At 42.8% G+C, this 18,507-nt stretch overlaps 1 protein-coding gene across 1 annotated transcript in view; it reads left to right on the forward strand.

Moving 5' to 3' along the window:
• The window catches only part of GADL1 (glutamate decarboxylase like 1), a 235,213-nt gene that overhangs the window by 129,257 nt on the left and 87,449 nt on the right, over positions 1 to 18,507 (forward strand). Inside the window, exon 12 of the mRNA XM_075827176.1 lies at positions 5,364 to 5,563. Coding sequence (XP_075683291.1) covers positions 5,364 to 5,563 — 200 coding nt within the window. The remainder of the gene's footprint in view (positions 1 to 5,363; positions 5,564 to 18,507) is intronic.

The raw sequence follows: 18,507 nt of genomic DNA on the forward strand, positions 1-18,507 counted from the left end.
GGAACAATGACGAAACATATTTACATCTGTCAGACCTACACAAAGTTGGCTGGGGGATTAGCATCACTGGCGACAGCAATTATGTTAAGCTCCAGTGTAAATGAGTTGTCTGCCTACAGTATTTCTGTTACCTTTCTTTTCGTCCAGGATTAGACTGTAAGCATCCTGGAGCTAAACTGTGCTTAAAGTAAAATACAGCTTATATAAAAATGTATATATGCCCCAGATTTAGAAAAAATAAAATAAAATAATCCTCACTATTGTACTCGTTGAAGCAGGTTACAGTATTCTGATGCCTGAGATATCTTTGTTTCTGCTCAGAGTTTTACATAAGTTTATAAAATGAGCACAGGATGTGCAGGGGAGAGGGGATAGTGGCTACTGGATTAATATAAATGTATTTGACGTGAATTTTACTGTATAATGCTATTATATCTTTACTGTATGCCAAATTGAATAGCCAATTTAATAATTGAATGTACATTGAAATCTTATGAATTATTGCACATTTAATTCTCTGGAACTGGGTTTGTTACGCTGTATTTGTACTATAGCCCCTGGCACGACTTACTAGGAGCAGAAAGATGGCAGACCTGGAGGACTTCATTAGGCTCCTAGGCTGCCATGACAACCATCAGCCATCCACAATAGCCTCTCGGTGGGGCAAAGAGTGACAGAGGGGACTCCCCCCTTCTTTCTAATGGCTTTTGTGCTGTGGTCGCAATGTAATGGCACCCACAGCGTATGGAGCGAGCTCAGTTTCTGAGCCCACTCCAAACTTCTGCCAGCCGGCCATGACATACTGTTATGTCATTGGTCGTTAAAGGGTTATATAGACGTTATAGGACGCAGACAAGAAAGGATTTCCTTACAGATGGCCAAGTGGATTTTGAAATGCTCCTGAGAATATCAGGAACCAGAAGTAGTCAGCACAGAGGACATGGCGGTTGATTGTATAGCTCATAACCTAGCAACCAAGACAAGCTATGTAATATAGCTCAGTCTATGGAAGATGTTTGTGAATTGCAAGCGGATTTAAACAAACTAAGGCCCCATGCACACGACCGTAAAAACTCCCGTAATTACGGGCCATAATTACGGCCCGTAATTACGGGCCCATAGACTTCTATTGGCCACGGGTACCTCCCCGTATGCTTACGGGAAGTGCCCGTGCCATTGAAAAAGATAGAACATTTACTATTTCAGGCCGTAATTACGGCACGGGCAGCCCATAGAAGTCTATGGGGCCCCCGTAATTATGGGTGACTACGTGTGTGCACCCGTAATTACGGGAGCGTTGCTAGGCGACGTCAGTAAATAGTCACTGTCCAGGGTGCTGAAAGAGTTAAACGATTGGCAGTAACTGTTTCAACGCCCTGGACAGTGGCTACCGATCACAATATAGATAAAGCTGTAAAAAAAAAAAGACGTTCATACTTACCCAGAACTCCCTGCTTCTTCCTCCAGTCCGGCCTCCAGGGATGACGTTACAGCCCATGTGACCGCTGCAGCCAATCACAGGCCAATCACTGGCAGCAGCGGTCACATGGACTGCCGCGTCATCCAGGGAGGTCGGACTGGATGTCAAGAGAGGGACGCGTCACCAAGACAACGGCCGGGTAAGTATGAATTTCTTTTACTTTTATTACGGAAAGGGCTGCCCCTTCTCTCTATCCTGCACTGATAGAGAGAAGGGCTGCCGATTAGTGCAGTGCAATTTTGCAGCCAAAAACGTGTCCCCGTAAATATGGGTGGAATACGGGTGATACCGGACCCGTACTTACAGGCACGGGTCTGTAAATACTGGTGCAGTATTTACGGGTGGACAAAAATACGGTCGTGTGCATGAGGCCTAAGTGTTTGGGCATCCAGTTGGCAAATTAAGTTTAATGAAGATAAATGTAAAGTTATGCATCTGGGTACCAACAACCTGCATGCATCATATGTTCTAGGGGAAGCTACACTCGGGGATTCACTTGTTGGGAAGGATCTGGGTGTACTTGTAAATCATAAACTAAATAACAGCATGCAGTGTCAATCAGTTGCTTCAAAGGCCAGAAGGATATTGTCGTTCATTAAAAGAGGCATGGACTCACGCGACAGGGATGTAATATTGCCACTTTACAAAGCATTATTGAGGCCTCATCTAGAATATGCAGTTCAGTTCTGGGCTCCAGTTCATAGAAAGGATGCCCTGGAGTTGGAAAAAATACAAAGAAGAGCAATGAAGCTAATAAGGGGCATGGGGAATCTAAGTTATGAGGAAAGATTAATAGAATTAAACCTATTTAGCCTTGAAAAAAGACGACTAAGGGGAGACATGATTAACTTATATAAATATATGAATGGCACATACAAAAAATATGGTGAAATCCTGTACCATGTAAAACCCCCTAAAAAAACAAGGGGGCACTCCCTCCGTCTCGAGAAAAAAAGGTTCAACCTGCAGAGGCGACAAGCCTTCTTTACTGTGAGAACTGTGAATCTATGGAATTGCCAACCATAGGAGCCGGTCACAGCAGGGACAGTAGATGGCTTTAAAAAAGGGTTAGATAATTTCCTAGAACAAAAAAGTATTAGCTCCTATGTGTAGACATTTTTCCCTTCCCTTTTCCCGTCCCTTGGTTCAACTTGCTGGACATGTGTCTTTTTTCAGCCGTACTAACTATGTAACTATGTAACTATGTAAGACTTACATATATGATGAAGAAATAAAAAAAATTCAAGCAACTGACTCCGAAATAAAAAAAAACACACTAACATCCAGGAGGAACACATGTATAGTACATCAACTCTGTGCAAGGCTAAATTATAGTGTATACAGTAAAAGTGTAACACCTAATGAAAGAATTTATGGGGGAATTTATTAATACTAGCATTTCATACATCAGTCTTAATATAAAGAAAGTTGGAGTAAGATGCGAACACATTTATTGAGTGGCAAACGCCTCTTAATAAATGTGTCGCATCTTTTGGCAAACTATGTGCCACAATTGTGGCGCAAAGGCCGCGGCCGTGCATTATTCATTCCCCCTTTCCCATTAGACATACAGTAAAAAGGAAAAAGTATTCTAACCGCATTGCTTCTCTTCTCCCCTCTGTGTCCAGCCTGGGCCCCCTCAGCATGCTGCGGCTCATACAAGATCCTGACGACGAGCAGCATCAGGACCTTATATGCAACGCAGCACTTAGCACCATCAGTGCTGCGTCATATACACCAGCCTAACGCTATCTGGCATCAGTACATTGTATAAGTTGCAACATGCTGAGGGAGTTTGAGGGAAATTGTAGGAGAGAAGAGGAGTAATGAGGTGAACCTACATTTTCTTTAATGTAATTGTCTTATGGGGTGTAGTCCGATTGGGGATGGCAAGGTACGAGGCCTGGCACAGGCCCCTACCTTGGTACACCCCACAGAGTGAAATCTAGATTTCCACTATAATTTTCGCCAATTTTCCGGCGAAAATTATAATAAAATTGAGAAATAAAATTGAGAAGCAAAGACGACAAGTACGGTGTAAAAAGGCCAAAAGTTGCAAAAAGCTGGGCCCTTTTGCAACTATTCTACACCAGAAAACCGATGTAGAAAGGTTGTTAAATTTCCCTCAAAGTATCAGTCAGTGGAGATGTGGACAACTGTATCTTGACAAGTAAACTGTAATGTGGATCCAGCATGTTGGAAGGCAATATGCCATTGGAGATTTGAGATAGAAGAGTGGTTGCATGCTTGATGTTTTATCACAGTTTAGGACTGGAGCAGTGATAATCTTTGATTAACTATTTTAGTAGTAATAATATAAATATTAATACTATGTGCTGAAATAAGTGTCTAAATCATATAAACATGCGTACTGTAACTTATTTCTTCAAATAAGTCATGAATTTATTATATGTAATAAGGGAAGTAACTATAGAGGTTGTAGGTGATTTAACACCTGGGCCCAAGTGCATGAGAGAGCCCAAGGTGCCCTATTCCCATAGGATTACAATAGCAATTTAAATGAATACATGATAGATGGATGGTCTGTTACATATTTTGTATTGGGGCCCAGTAGCTTTAAGTTATAGACTTGGACACCATTTCACAGATTATTTTTATTTTTTTTGTGATTTTCTACCTAAATACAGAATTAAGCAACGTTCTAAATAGTCTTTGTCAAAAACATCCTACCATTTCAATACTGCAGAGATTATTTATCTTCTGTACATAGCTGGTTATCCTGCTGTTTGTGACATAAATCTGACAGCACATTATTCTCTCTCTCTCTGCTCACCCTCTCCCTTCTCTGTGTTAGGGATAGCGATAGAGAGGTTACACACTGCAGATCAGAGTGTGGAGAGAGGTGAAAGCACCGAAGTCTTCTGGAAGGACTGATCACACATGCTGAATTGTATCAGAGTGAATATAGTGAGGAGAGCAGACAAGTGAGGAGAGCAGACGAGAGAGAGAGAGAGAGAGAGAGAGAGAGAGAGAGAGTGAGTGAGTGAGTGTACAGCATCAGTGTACTTGTAAGCACAAGGGAGGGGAGATCCGTAATGGAGATCCGTCATGGGCTATATAAGAAGGGGATAGTAGAACAGAAATTAAGCTGTACTGATACATGATAGCTAGTGAATGGAGCAGCTTCTAGAATTCCCAGAAATCCCCCCAAGCATTTGCTGATGAATCCTTCATTACCTTTCCTCATTTCCCAACATATACTGGAAAGTGTGGCGCGAGATTAAGAGTTTTGAAAAAAAAAATATTCTGTGATACTCTGTCATCAGATGTCTATCTATGCTATGTCTATCAATGTGTGGCCAGCCAGTGGCTATGTTCCGAATTGCAGCCTGTCAAGGGTTTTGCTAGCATGTCCCGATATTGTTTTGTTTCATGATAAATTGGAGTCGTTAACCAAATTCATTAAAGATAATGGTGGACACATCTGTATTACAGGGAGAGCCATGTCCACAAGAAAGAAAAAGTCTGAAACTAGGAGCAGGTTATAAACTGAATATCAGGGGGGGTCTGAAAAGAAATTAAGGAATGGATATTTCAGCCTAAAACTTGCATTTTTTTTTTTTTTACCTCCAGGTAACCACTGACATATATAAAAATCATTGTTTCCATGTCAAAGGTGTCCAAAGCCTTTAAGCCTCTATATGTAATATCTTCAGTGCAGTATTTATTTAACTTTGTTGTTGATGAACTGAACATATTCCGAAATACTATGTTCAGAAAATATTATTTGAATTTATTCTGATATAAAATAAATAGTATACTGCTGACAATTTTGCTTGAATTACAATAGGACAGTATTTTCCGAGTATAATCAGTGTAGATGCAATTCACTGTTCATTGTCTGTTTCATCATCTTTTGCAGGACTTGCTTAAAAGATGTCATTCAGCAGAAGCCTCCTATCTTTTCCAGCAGGATAAATTTTATGATGTTCGATATGACACTGGGGACAAGTCTATTCAGTGCAGTAGACGAGTAGATGCATTCAAATTCTGGATGATGTGGAAGGCTTTAGGGACCATAGGACTTGAGGAGAGGGTGAATCGTGCACTGGCATTATCCAAGTAAGAGAATAAGACATATTTTCCTTCAAACAAATCAATTTCATGTTCACAATAACTCAGCTCAACTACAATGCATGTGTGCCCCTTGTACACCATAAATAGACTTTGTCATTTTCAATAAAGAGGCATACTGTAGCTAAAACGTCCCTCTCAATATGCTCCATAAAACTTAAAGCGAATCTCCACCCGTGAACATTATTATTATTTTTTTTCATCTGAATATGTCCAGCATTCTGTACTGATTCATTTTATAGTGTATCTTCATAGAGGTGGGAACTCCATTTTTTTTGGACACAAAGCTTAAAAAAACATACAGAGAGTTAAAGGGTAACTAAACTTTCAGAAAACTTCTGATATGTCATAGTGACATGTCAGAAGTTTTGATCGTTGGGGGTCCGAGCACTGAGACCTCCACCACTGAGCGCTGAGCCACTTTGTTTCTGATCAGCTTTTCTCGGAAAGCCGATGTAACGGTGTACAGGTCCATAGACTTTCTATTGAGTCCGTACACCGTTACATCGGCTTTCCGAGAAAAGCCGATCAGAAATTAAGCTGCTCAGCAGGCACCCTAGTGCGTTTTAGTGAATGATGGGCTCTCAGTGCTCGGTCCCCCATTGATCAAAACTTCTGACAGGTCACTATGACATTTCAGAAGTTTTCTGAAAGTTTAGTTACCATTTAAATTAAAATTCTGGCTACCGAAAGACACCACTAGAGGGAGGTTATTGAATACTGTTTTATAATTGAGATTAATGTATATACAGTATGCAGTTAACTCTTAAGTTCTTTCTAGGCGTGGCTGTAGGCAACCACAATTTTATCATATAACTCTATGGCTATGCAGGTGATTTAGAGATTTGTATCTGAATTGGTTCTCTGACTTCTACAAAGATATATTAAGAAATATAATAGCATAGAATGTTGAAACTAAAACTGATTTGGTGCAAGAAGGGGAAATTTATTCATCAAGCAACAAGCCCTCCCTAAGTAAAATCATAATTAAGGAATTGTGTATGTACCATTCGGTAAGAAACCCGTGCAAATCACTTATAAAAAAAAAACATTAATTACAATAGAATATTAATAGCACATAAATAACTGATTCTCAATAAAGGTACCAGCACATAGTTTTGATTGAAGGTGTGGGTCCCAGTTTCTGGACCACTATCAATCTCAAGTATATGACATGTCCGATTATTTAGTGTACGTGAAATTGTAAAAACAGTATAGTCAGAAATTCACTTGAAAGGTATGTGCACACGGCTTATTTTTGGACGTTTTTCGGGCCATAAACAGCCGAAAAACCAGAAGCAAAACGCCTCCAAACATCTTCCCATTGATTGCAATGGGAAAACGGCGTTCTGTTCCGACGGGCCAGTTTTGAAAAACGGCCGCGTAAATAAACGGCCGCGAAAAAGAAGTGCATGTCACTTCTTGGGAAGTTTTTGGAGCTATTTTTCATTGACTATTGAAAAACCGCTCCAAAAACGTCCATAAAAAACACTGCAAAAAACGCGAGTGGCTTAAAAAACGGCTGAAAATCAGAAGCTGTTTTCCCTTGAAAACATCTCCGTATTTTCAGACGTTTTTGGTTAAGCGTGTGAACATACCCTTAAGCTAAAATGATCATATTGATATATTTGTCTCAACACTATGATATATAAATAAATAAATATATAATTATTGCTGTATTGTGATGAGAAAAAAAATCAACTTTCTTATTCAAAATATTTTTGTTGTTATACAAGCGTAAACAGTGTCTTTTATTTTTAGGTTAATTTGCTCTTTTCTATTAAGATCCAATGAGCAAATGCATCTCAAAGCATATGTTTTTCTTTCTAAGGGCTTATTCAGACGAACGTAAAATACGCGCGTGCAACGCGCGTGATTTTCACGTGCGTTGCCCGTAGCTATATTAGACAATGGGGCCGTGCAGACATGGCAGCGTTTTTTGCGCAGCGTTGCTCCGTTGCAAAAAACTCACGACATGTCCGTTGATTCAGCGTTTTCAACGCATCACGCACCCATTGAAGTCAATGGGTGCGTGAAAACCACGCATGTCGCACGGAAGCACTTCCGTGCGAACTGCGTGTTTGCGCAACAGCTGTCAAAAGGATGAATGTAAACAGAAAAGCACCACGTGCTTTTCTGTTTCCGAACATCCAAACGGAGTGTCTTTGCGATTAGCGAACCCCGACAACCGAAGCTAACTTCACCAGGTTCGGCCAAACTCGTTTTAGCCGAACCCGGCAAAAAAATTTCCGGTCCGTGACGTCGGGAGACATTCACTGTGCATGGTGCTGAAAGAGTTAAACTGTTTCAGCACCATGGACAGTGACTTGCGATCCCAAAATACATGAACCTGTAAAAAAAAACGAAGTTCTAACTTACCGATTACTCCTGTCTCCTTCCTGCAGTCCGACCTCCCGGGATGACACTTCAGTTCAAGTGACAGCTCCAGCCAATCACAGGCCAAGCACAGGCTGCAGCCAATCACAGGCTGCAGCGGTCACTTGGACTGCCGCGTCATCCAGGGAGGTGGGGCTCGATGTCAAGAGAGGCTCGTCACCAAGGACGCGTCACCAAGGACGCGTCACCAAGGCAACGGCCGGGAAGTTCTCGGTAAGTAGGAACTTTATCTTTTTTTGAACAGGTTTTTCGCTGTTGTGTTCGGCATTCACTGTCGAGGGTGCTGAAAGATTTAGCTCTTTCAGCACCTTGGACAGTGACGGGCGTCGACAAGCCTCATCTCTATGATGCCGGCTGCGCGAAAATCACGCAGCCGCGCATCAGACACGGATGACACTCGCAGCTGTCAAATAGTGTTTGCGGGCGCAAAACGCTGCGTTGTTTGCGCGCGCAAAAACGCAACGCTCGTGTGAATCCGGCCTAAGACTAGCTACATTCACAGCAGGAGAAATTACAAAGTTGCAATTAAAGGAGTTGTATGAGATTAGAAAAAAGGATTTGTTTTTATCTTACAGGAACATTGCCTCTTTTGTTTATAGGTATTGTCTGGTATTGCAGCTCAGTCTCAGGGGCTGAGCTGCAATACCATCAACAGCTGATGGACAAGAGTAGTTCTGTTTCTGGAGAGAAAAAAACACCTACGCGATAGATAGATAGATAGATAGATAGATAGATAGATAGATAGATAGATAGATAGATAGATAGATAGATAGATAGATAGATAGATTATATGGCCAAAAGTATGTGGACACCACTCCTAATTATTGAGTTCAGGTCTTTCAGCTGCAGCCATTGGAAACCAGTTCATAAAATGTAGCACACAGCCATGCAATCTACATAGTCAAACATTGGTAGTAGTGTGGGTCCATCTGAAGAGCTCAGTTAATATAGGATGCCACCTTTACCACAAATCAGTTTGTGAAAGTGCTATTATTGTGATATGGAAGCTTCTAAGAGTAACAAAGCTCAGCCAGAAAGTAATAGACCACACAAACACGCAGAGCGGAGCTGCCGAGTGCTGAAGTGCGTCAAGTGTAAAAATCGTCTCTACTCTTTTGCATCATTCACTATAGAGTTTCAAACTGCCTCTGAAAGAGACAGAACAAGACCTAAGATCGTCACTGGACGGAAATGTGTTCTCTTGAGTGATAAATGCTGTTGTACTATCTGGCAGTCCAATGGACGAATCTGAGTTTGGCGGATCTTAGGAGAACGCTACCTGGGATCCGGATTATAATAAAGTCTGTAACTTAGAAGCAGTACTAGATAAGTAATGGAATGTATTTATACATTTTATAATATACAGTATATGCAGTTGGGTCCAGTAGTATTAGGGCAGTGACACCATTTTCATCATTTTGCCTCTGTACGCCAACACAATTGATTCGAAATAAAACAATGAAGATGTGAAGAAGTGTAATATAAAGGGTCTATGAATTACATCAACTGTTAATAAATTCCAGATATTTTTTACATAGCCCCTCCACTTTTATAGGCTAAAAAGTGATTGGAAAATTCACTGATAAGCAATTTAATCGCCATGTGTGACATGTTCCCTACTTATTTAATAACAAAACCAGGAGATAAATGTTCTGCAGTTTAGGTAACTGTTCGTGGAAACTCCTCAATACGTGATCAATGGAGCTGTCAATTTAAGTGAAGGAGGCCATCATTAGTTTAAAAAAAAGAAACTATCAGAGAAATAGGAGTAACTTTAGTAGTAGCCAAATCAACAATTTAGTATATTCTAATAAAAAGTAATGCACTGGCGAGCTGAGCAAGACCAGAAGGCCTGGAATACCAAGGAAGATAGGTAAAGTGGATTATAGCAGAATTATTTCCTTGGTCAAGAAAAATCCCTTCACAACATCTAGACAAGTCAAGAACACTCTCGAGGAGGTAGTCATATCATTGTCAAAGTCTACAATCCAGAGACACCTTCATAATTGTAAATACAGGGGGTTTATCTGAAGATGCTAACCTCTGGTAACACTCAAGGACAGAAAGGCCGGATTTGCTTGAAAACATAAAAAAGTCAACCAGTTCTGGAACGAGCTTCTTCAAACAGATGAAACCACGGTGAACTTGTACTAGAGTAATGGGAAGTGAACAATATGGAGAAGGAAAGTAAGGGCTTATCATCCGAAGTACATCATCTGTCACACATGGTGGAGGCAGTGTTTTGGCATGGGCATTTATGACTGCAAATGGAACTGGGTCGCTGGTGTTTATTGATGATTTGACTGCAGATAGAAGTAGAAGGATGAAATCTGAAGTATATAGAGCTATACTTTCTGCACAGATTCTGTCAAATCCTGCAAAAGTGATAGGACGGCACTTCACAGTACAGATGAATAATGACCAAAACATGACACAGAAGCTACCCAAGAACTGAAGGCAAAGAAATGAAATATTCTGCAAAGGCCATTAAATCACCTGGCCTTGACCTGATTGAGCATGCATTTCACTTACTGAAGACAAAGGTTAAAGGGGTTTGCTCATCAGGGACATGTATGGCATATCCACAGGATATGCCATAAATGTCAGATAGATGCGGGTCCCACCTCTAGGACCCACACCTATCTCTAGAACGGGGCCCCTAAACCCCGTTCTACCTTTCTCAGTTCCCGCTGTCGACCCGGGCCTCTTTGTCATTTCAGAAATTACGAAGAGGCCCAGTTTGGTAGTGGGACCCACATCTATCTGAGATTTATGGCATATCCTGTGGATATGCCATAAATGTCCCTGATGGGCAAACCCCTTTAAGGCATAAAGACCCATGAACAAGCAGCAACTAAAGGCGGCTGCAGTAAATACCTAGCAAAGCATCTCAAGGGAAGTGATGTCTTTGGCTTACAACATAAGGCAGTCATTAACTGCAAAGGATATTCATAAAAAGTATTACAAATAATCATTATATTTATAATTATGTTAGCTTATCCAATTATTTTTGAGCCTGTGAAAATTGAGGTACTATGTAGCAAAATGGCTGTAATTCCTAAATGTTTAATGCAATATATTTGTGAACCCTTTTAAATTAAAGGGTTACATTTAAAATCTTCATTGATTTGTTTCAAATCGAATGTGGTGGTGTAAAGATGCCAAATTATGAAAATTGTGACATTGTCCAAATACCTTTGAACCCAAATTTGTATAGACACTATATGGACAAAAGTATTGGGACACGACTCTTAATTATTTAATTCATGTGTGTCATTCAGCCCCATTGCCACAGGTATATACAATCAAGCACATAGCCATGCAGTCGCCTTTACAAACATTTGTGAAAGAAAGTGCTCAATGAATTCCAGTGTAGTTCTGTAATAGGGTGCCACCATTGCAACAAGTCCGTTCGTGAAATTTCTTCCCTCACAGACATTCCACGATCAACTGTGAGTGGAATTATTGCAAAGTGGAAGAGTTTAGGAACCACAACAACTCAAATTTGAAGCGGCATATCAGGTAAAGTTACAGCGAGGGGTCGCCAAGTGTTAAAGCGCATAGTGCATACAAATCACCAAACCTCCTTTGGCATTAAAATTCACACAAAAACTGTGCGCCGGGAGCTTCATGAAATGGGTTTCCATGGCCGAGCAGCTGCATGTACACATTCCTTACATCACCAAGCACAATGCCAAGCATCAGATGGAGAGGTGTAAAGCACGCCACCATTGGACTCTGTAGCGGTGGAAACGTGTTCTGTGGAGTGAGGAATCAACCTTCCCTATCTGGCAGTCTGACGGAAGAGTCTAGTTTTGTTGAATGCCAGGAGAATGTTACCTGTTTGACAGCATTGTACCAATTATAAAGTTTGGTGGAGGAGGGATAATCCTCTAGGGGGTTATTTTTCAAGATTTGGCCTAGGTCCCTTTGTTCCAGTGAAGGAAATCTTAATGCTTCAGCAAATCAAGACAATTTGGACAATTGTATTCCTCCAACTCTGTAGGAACAGTTTGGGGATGGCCCTTTTCTGTTCAAGCATCACTGCACCCCAGGGCACAAAGCAAGGTTCATAAATACATGGTTGGGTGAGTTTGGTATGGAAGGAAGAACTTAACTGGACCGCACAGAGCTCTGACCTCAACCCCATTGAACACCTTTGGGATGAACTAGAACAGAGATTACGAGCCAGGCCCTCTCGTCGTCCCTCTTGTCTGGCCTTAGAAATGCTCTTCTGGATTAAATAGGCAAAAATTCCCACAGACACACTCCAAAATCTTGTAGAAAGCCTTTCCATAAGAGCGGAAGCTATTTTAAATGCTAAGGTGGGACCAACTCCATATTAATGCCTATGGATTTAGAATGGGATGTCATAAAAGCTCCTGTAGGTGTAATGAGTCATAATACTTTTGTTCATATAATATATATAAAATGGTGCAGAAACATGCACATATGCTGCAAGTGTTCAGATCAACTGCGTTTCCATCACATTGGAGCACAATTCAAGGTAACATATTCTTAACATAGATTTACAACATAAAACATTTGATTTACAAAGCGTCAACATTTTTATATATGTATAGCATTTTTGTGTGTTATTTGTTGACTTGCTTTCCAATTGCTAAGTGTTCTTGACATTACACTCATTTATCTTGCGGTGAGTTTTGCATCAATCCATTACCTTATTAGTAAAGTGTAATAAATAAAGTCAACCTAGCATTTCGCCTTTATACTCTAATTGAAAACAAGATCCCATGATAAGGCTTTTAGAGAACACTTTGGAGTACTGTTTCTTGTCCAGTTCTCTTCTGCTTCTAACCTTTTAACATATTGCTGTCATTACTTCAGTCAGTTTCTAGAGCAAATTGTAACATTAATGAGATTATTGCATCAGTCAAAGCTTTTATAGCAGCACTCTTATCTGATGCAGTTACACAAAATGCTCCGATTTGCTTTTAAAGGCCGGTGCTATGATGGGATTTGATAAGATTTTACTTTATCTGTCCACTGTCTATTTTATTTTTCGATTTCTTTTATCCAAGTTTTAAGCTGTTTTGGCTAGCTGAACTCTTCATGTCTTGCTGATATATTACATTGGGGATTACTTGAAGGATACAGAACTAATGTGCCTCAGAGTCTGAAAATAGATTTGGCTTTCTGAGCTAGTCTTCTGACCTTATATCTTAAGGACAGTTCTTTTCCACTGAACAAGGCCAACTCTGAGGTGTTAAAGTTGTCATAGGTGTCATTTTTTCACTGACTCATTTATTTAAGTCATCCCAGTGACGGTACAGTTACATCAATTATGTGTTATTAGTTTGAGCTTTATTTTTAAGATCTATCAGGGAGATTTATCTCATGTCTGTCATGTTTAAGATGAATAAGTTCATTTTTCTCAATTTAAAAAACCTTGGGTTTCATTGACTTTTCTGCATCTTAGTAATGAATGGTTGTTAAACAATTTTGTCAAGGACGGGAAAACAAGATTTATGTGATGCCGGGGAAAAATTCGGAACATAAGTGGAAGTGATAGTATTTTGATAATCTACTTATAAATGCACAACATTTTTAAATGTTAAAGAGAAATAGCATTTGCTGTTGTGCATAAGCATGTTGAGCTGTCGATCATTAAAAACACATATTTCATTACTATCCTAATTAGGTCTTTCTTTACACTACGTTTGTGGTGTACATCTAACATGTTTGCCGCAAAAATAATCCCAATGTTGTAAAGGATCTGCCAGGCACAACTTCTGTGTATACGCCCATAGGTAATCAGTCTGCACCTGAGTCTATGTCTCTGAGACTGACTCCATCTTCCACCACTCAGGATGGCAGGCTTAGGAGTGGGAGAGCCTATCGCAGCCTGGCCAGACGGAGCTAGCTCCCGCCCTCTGTCTATTTATGCCTGCCTTTCCTGTTCCTCCTTTGCTTGTGATTCTTCTCGTGTGGTTTCCTGGCCCAGCTACAGCTTCTAACTATTTGATCCTGCTCCATACTGACCCTGGCTTACTGAATACTCTCCTGCTCTGCGTTTGGTACCTCGTGCACTCCTGGTTTGACTCGGCTCGTTCACTTCTCTTGTTGCTCACGGTGTTGCCGTGGGCAACTGCCCCATTTCCCTTTGTTTTGTGTTCCCTTGTCTGTTTGTCTCGTGCACTTACTGAGCGTAGGGACCGCCGCCCAGTTGTACCCCGTCGCCTAGGGCGGGTCGTTGCAAGTAGGCAGGGACAGAGTGGTGGGTAGATTAGGGCTCACTTGTCCGTTTCCCTACCCACGTCATTACATAATCACAAGCCCATATACCTAGTCTACCCTGGTCCCTGACACTACTATGGACCCCCTTGAGACCCTGGCCCAGCAAATGCAGGGTCTCTCCCTACAGGTCCAGCCCCTGGCTCAGAGGGTCAACCAGCCTGACGCTACCATGGTAGTGCCCCTCACCTCACCTCACCTCTTGAACCCCACCTCAAGTTGCCTGACCGGTTCTCAGGGGACCGGAGGACTTTTCTCTCCTTTCGGGAGAGTATTAGGCTCCACTTTCGCTTAAAGCCTCACTCCTCAGGTTCTGAGAGCCAGCGGGTGGGTATAATTATGTCCCGGCTCCAGGAAGGGCCCCAAGAGTGGGCCTTCTCCTTGGCTCCTGACGCCCCTTAACTTTCCTCCGTTGATCGTTTCTTTTCTGCTCTCGGACTCATTTATGACGAGACTGACAGGACTGCCTATGCCGAGAGTCAGCTGGTGACCTTACGTCAGGGTAAGAGACCTGTTGAGGAGTATTGTTCTGACTTTAGGAAGTGGTGCGTAGCTTCTCGGTGGAATGACCCTGCCTTAAGGTGCCAGTTTAGGTTGGGTTTGTCGAACTCCCTGAAAGACCTGCTAGTTAGCTATCCCTCTTCTGACTCCCTAGACCAGGTTATGGCGTTAGCGGTACGACTTGACCGACGTCTCAGGGAACGACAACTTGAACGTTTTTGTGTTTTCCCCTCTTACTCCCCCATGATGCCTCCCGAGGTCCCGTTGCTTCGCTCTTCCACGGAAGACTCGGAGGTACCTATGCAACTCGGGGCCTCTGGGTCCCCCCGTCAACGTAGAGAGTTCCGCAGGAAGAAAGGTCTCTGTTTCTATTGTGGGGATGACAAGCATCAAGTGAACACCTGTCCTAGGCGTAAGAATAAGCAGCCGGAAAACTTCCGCGCCTAAGTGATCATCGGGGAGGTCACTTGGGCGCACAGGTATTTCCCGTAAATATGAAACTTAATAAAATCTTGGTTCCCTTTCAGGTCTCTTTTGGGGGTAGGTCTGCTACCGGCAGTGCCTTCGTGGATTCAGCGTCTTCTACTAATATCATGTCTGTGGAATTTGCTATGTCTCTAGCTATGCCTTTGATTGATTTGCCTAAACCTGTCCCGGTAGTGGGTATCGACTCCACTCCTCTTGCTAATGGTTATTTTACACAGCATACCCCTGTTTTTGAACTCCTTGTTGGCTCCATGCATTTGGAGCAGTGCTCTGTACTGTTGATGCAGGGAATATCGGCCGATTTGGTTTTAGGCCTTCCCTGGTTGCAGTTGCATAATCCCACGTTTGACTGGAATACTGGGGAGCTTACCAAGTGGGGTAATGAATGCTTGACGTCATGTTTTTCTGTTAATTCTATTTCTCCCCCTGAGGAGGTGAACACGCTACCTGAGTTTGTTCAGGACTTCGCTGATGTTTTCTCTAAGGAGGCCTCCGAAGTGTTACCTCCTCATAGAGAATACGATTGCGCTATCGAATTGGTACCAGGAGCTAAGCTCCCTAAGGGTAGGATATTTAATCTTTCTTGTCCCGAACATGAAGCCATGAGAGAGTATATCCAGGAATGCCTGGCCAAGGGTTACATTCGCCCCTCTACTTCTCCGGTAGGTGCTGGCTTCTTCTTCGAAGGAAAGAAGGATGGTGGTCTTAGGCTATGCATTGACTACCGTAACTTGAATAAGGTCACTGTAAGGAACCAGTATCCCCTTCGTTTGATTCCTGATCTCTTTAATCAGGTTCAGGGGGCCCAATGGTTCTCTAAGTTTGATCTACGGGGGGCGTATAACCTTATCCGCATCAAAGAGGGGGATGAGTGGAAGACTGCGTTTAACACGCCCGAAGGTCATTTCGAATACCTCGTCATGCCCTTTGGGTTGTGTAATGCTCCTGCGGTCTTCCACAATTTCATAAATGAGATTTTAAGAGAGTACCTGGGGGTATTTCTTGTAGTGTACCTTGATGACATACTGGTGTTTTCCAAGGACTGGTCCTCCCACATTGAGCATGTCAGGAAGGTGCTCCAGGTCCTTCGGGAAAACAAACTTTGCGAAAACCGAAAAATGTGTGTTTGGGGTACAGGAGATACCATTTTTGGGTCAAATCCTCACTCCTCATGAATTCCGCATGGACCCCGCCAAGGTCCAGGTTGTGGCGGAATGGGTCCAACCTGCCTCTCTGAAGGCGTTACAGTGTTTCTTGGGGTTCGCTAATTATTACAGGAGATTTATTGCTAACTTCTCGGTCATCGCTAAGCCTCTTACGGACCTCACTCGCAAAGGTGCTGATCTCCTCCACTGGCCTCCTGAGGCTGTCCAGGCTTTTGAGGTCCTTAAGAAGTGCTTTATCTCGGCCCCGGTGCTGGTTCAGCCCAACCAAATGGAGCCATTTATCGTGGAAGTTGATGCATCCGAGGTGGGAGTGGGGGCTGTCTTGTCCCAGGGATACCAGGTCCCTCATCCATCTCCGTCCCTGTGCCTATTTCTCCAGGAAGTTTTCGCCTACTGAGAGTAACTATGATATTGGTAACCGCAAACTCTTAGCCATTAAATGGGCATTTGAAGAGTGGCGCCACTTCCTGGAGGGGGCTAGGCACCAGGTAACGGTCCTTACTGACCACAAGAATCTGGTTTTCCTAGAATCTGCCCGGAGGCTAAACCCGAGACAAGCTCGATGGGCGCTATTTTTTACCAGATTCAACTTTTTGGTTACCTATAGGGCTGGGTCTAAAAATATTAAGGCCGATGCACTGTCGCGTAGCTTCATGTCCAGCCCTCCTTCGGAGGAAGATCCTGCTTGTATTTTGCCTCCTGGTATAATCATTTCTTCTATTGATTCTGATTTAGTCTCTGAAATTGCGGCTGATCAAGGTTCAGCTCCCGGGAACCTTCCTGAGGACAAGCTGTTTGTTCCCCTGCAATACCGGCTAAGGGTAATTAGGGAAAAACATGACTCCGCACTATCTGGTCATCCAGGCGTCCTGGGTACCAAACACCTCATTGCTAGAAAGTATTGGTGGCCTGGGTTGCCTAAAGACGTTAAGGCCTACGTCGCCGCTTGTGAGGTTTGTGCTAGGTCCAAGACTCCCAGGTCCCGACCAGCGGGCTTACTATGTTCTTTGCCCATTCCCCAGAGACCTTGGACACATATCTCCATGGATTTTATCACCGATAAAAACTCAAGAAACTACCCAATGCCAAGGCGTTAGCTACCTTGTTTGTCAAACACATCCTGCGTCTCCATGGGGTCCCTGTCAATATTGTTTCGGACAGAGGGGTACAATAAGTTTCATTGTTTTGGAGAGCCTTCTGTAAAAAGTTGGAGATTGATCTGTCCTTCTCCTCTGCCTTCCATCCTGAAACTAATGGCCAAACTGAGAGGACTAATCAATCTTTAGAACAATATTTAAGGTGTTTTATTTCTGATTGTCAATATGATTGGGTCTCATTCATTCCCCTCGCCAAATTTTCCCTTAGTAACCGGGTCAGTAACTCGTCAGGGGTCTCCCCCTTTTTCTGTAATTTTGGGTTTAATCCACGGTTCTCCTCCGTTTCACCTGGTAGTTCCAACAATCCCGAGGTAGAGGTCGTTCATCGGGAACTGTGCACAGTCTGGGCCCAGGTTCAGAAGAACCTAGAGGCGTCCCAGAGCGTAAAAAAGACTCAGGCTGATAGAAGACGTTCTGCTAACCCCTTGTTTATGGTCGGGGATCTGGTGTGGTTATCGTCTAGGAACTTGCGCCTTAAGGTCCCGTCCAAGAAGTTTGCTCCCCGGTTTATTGGGCCTTATAAGGTCATTGAAGTCCTCAATCCTGTCTCCTTCCGACTGGAGTTGCCCCCATCTTTTAGAATACACGACGTGTTTCATGCCTCCCTCCTTAAACGCTGCTCCCTGTCCTTGGCTCCGTCGAGGAAACCTCCTGTTCCCGTTCTCACCCCTGAGGGGGTGGAATTCGAGGTGGCCAAGATTGTGGAAAGCAAGATGGTCCAAGGCTCCCTCCAGTACCTGGTCCATTGGAGAGGATACGGGCCTGAGGAGAGGACTTGGGTACCCGCCCGGGATGTTCACGCTGGGGTATTGGTCAGGAAGTTCCTCCTTCGTTTCCCCAATAAACCAGGTCCACTTAGAAAGGGTCCGGTGGCCCCTCATAAAAGCGGGGGTACTGTAAAGGATCTGCCAGGCACAACTTCTGTGTATACGCCCATAGGTAATCAGTCTGCACCTGAGTCTATGTCTCT

This window comes from Rhinoderma darwinii, chromosome 5 (genome assembly GCF_050947455.1).
Source record: "Rhinoderma darwinii isolate aRhiDar2 chromosome 5, aRhiDar2.hap1, whole genome shotgun sequence".
NCBI classification, from domain to species: Eukaryota; Metazoa; Chordata; class Amphibia; order Anura; family Rhinodermatidae; genus Rhinoderma; species Rhinoderma darwinii.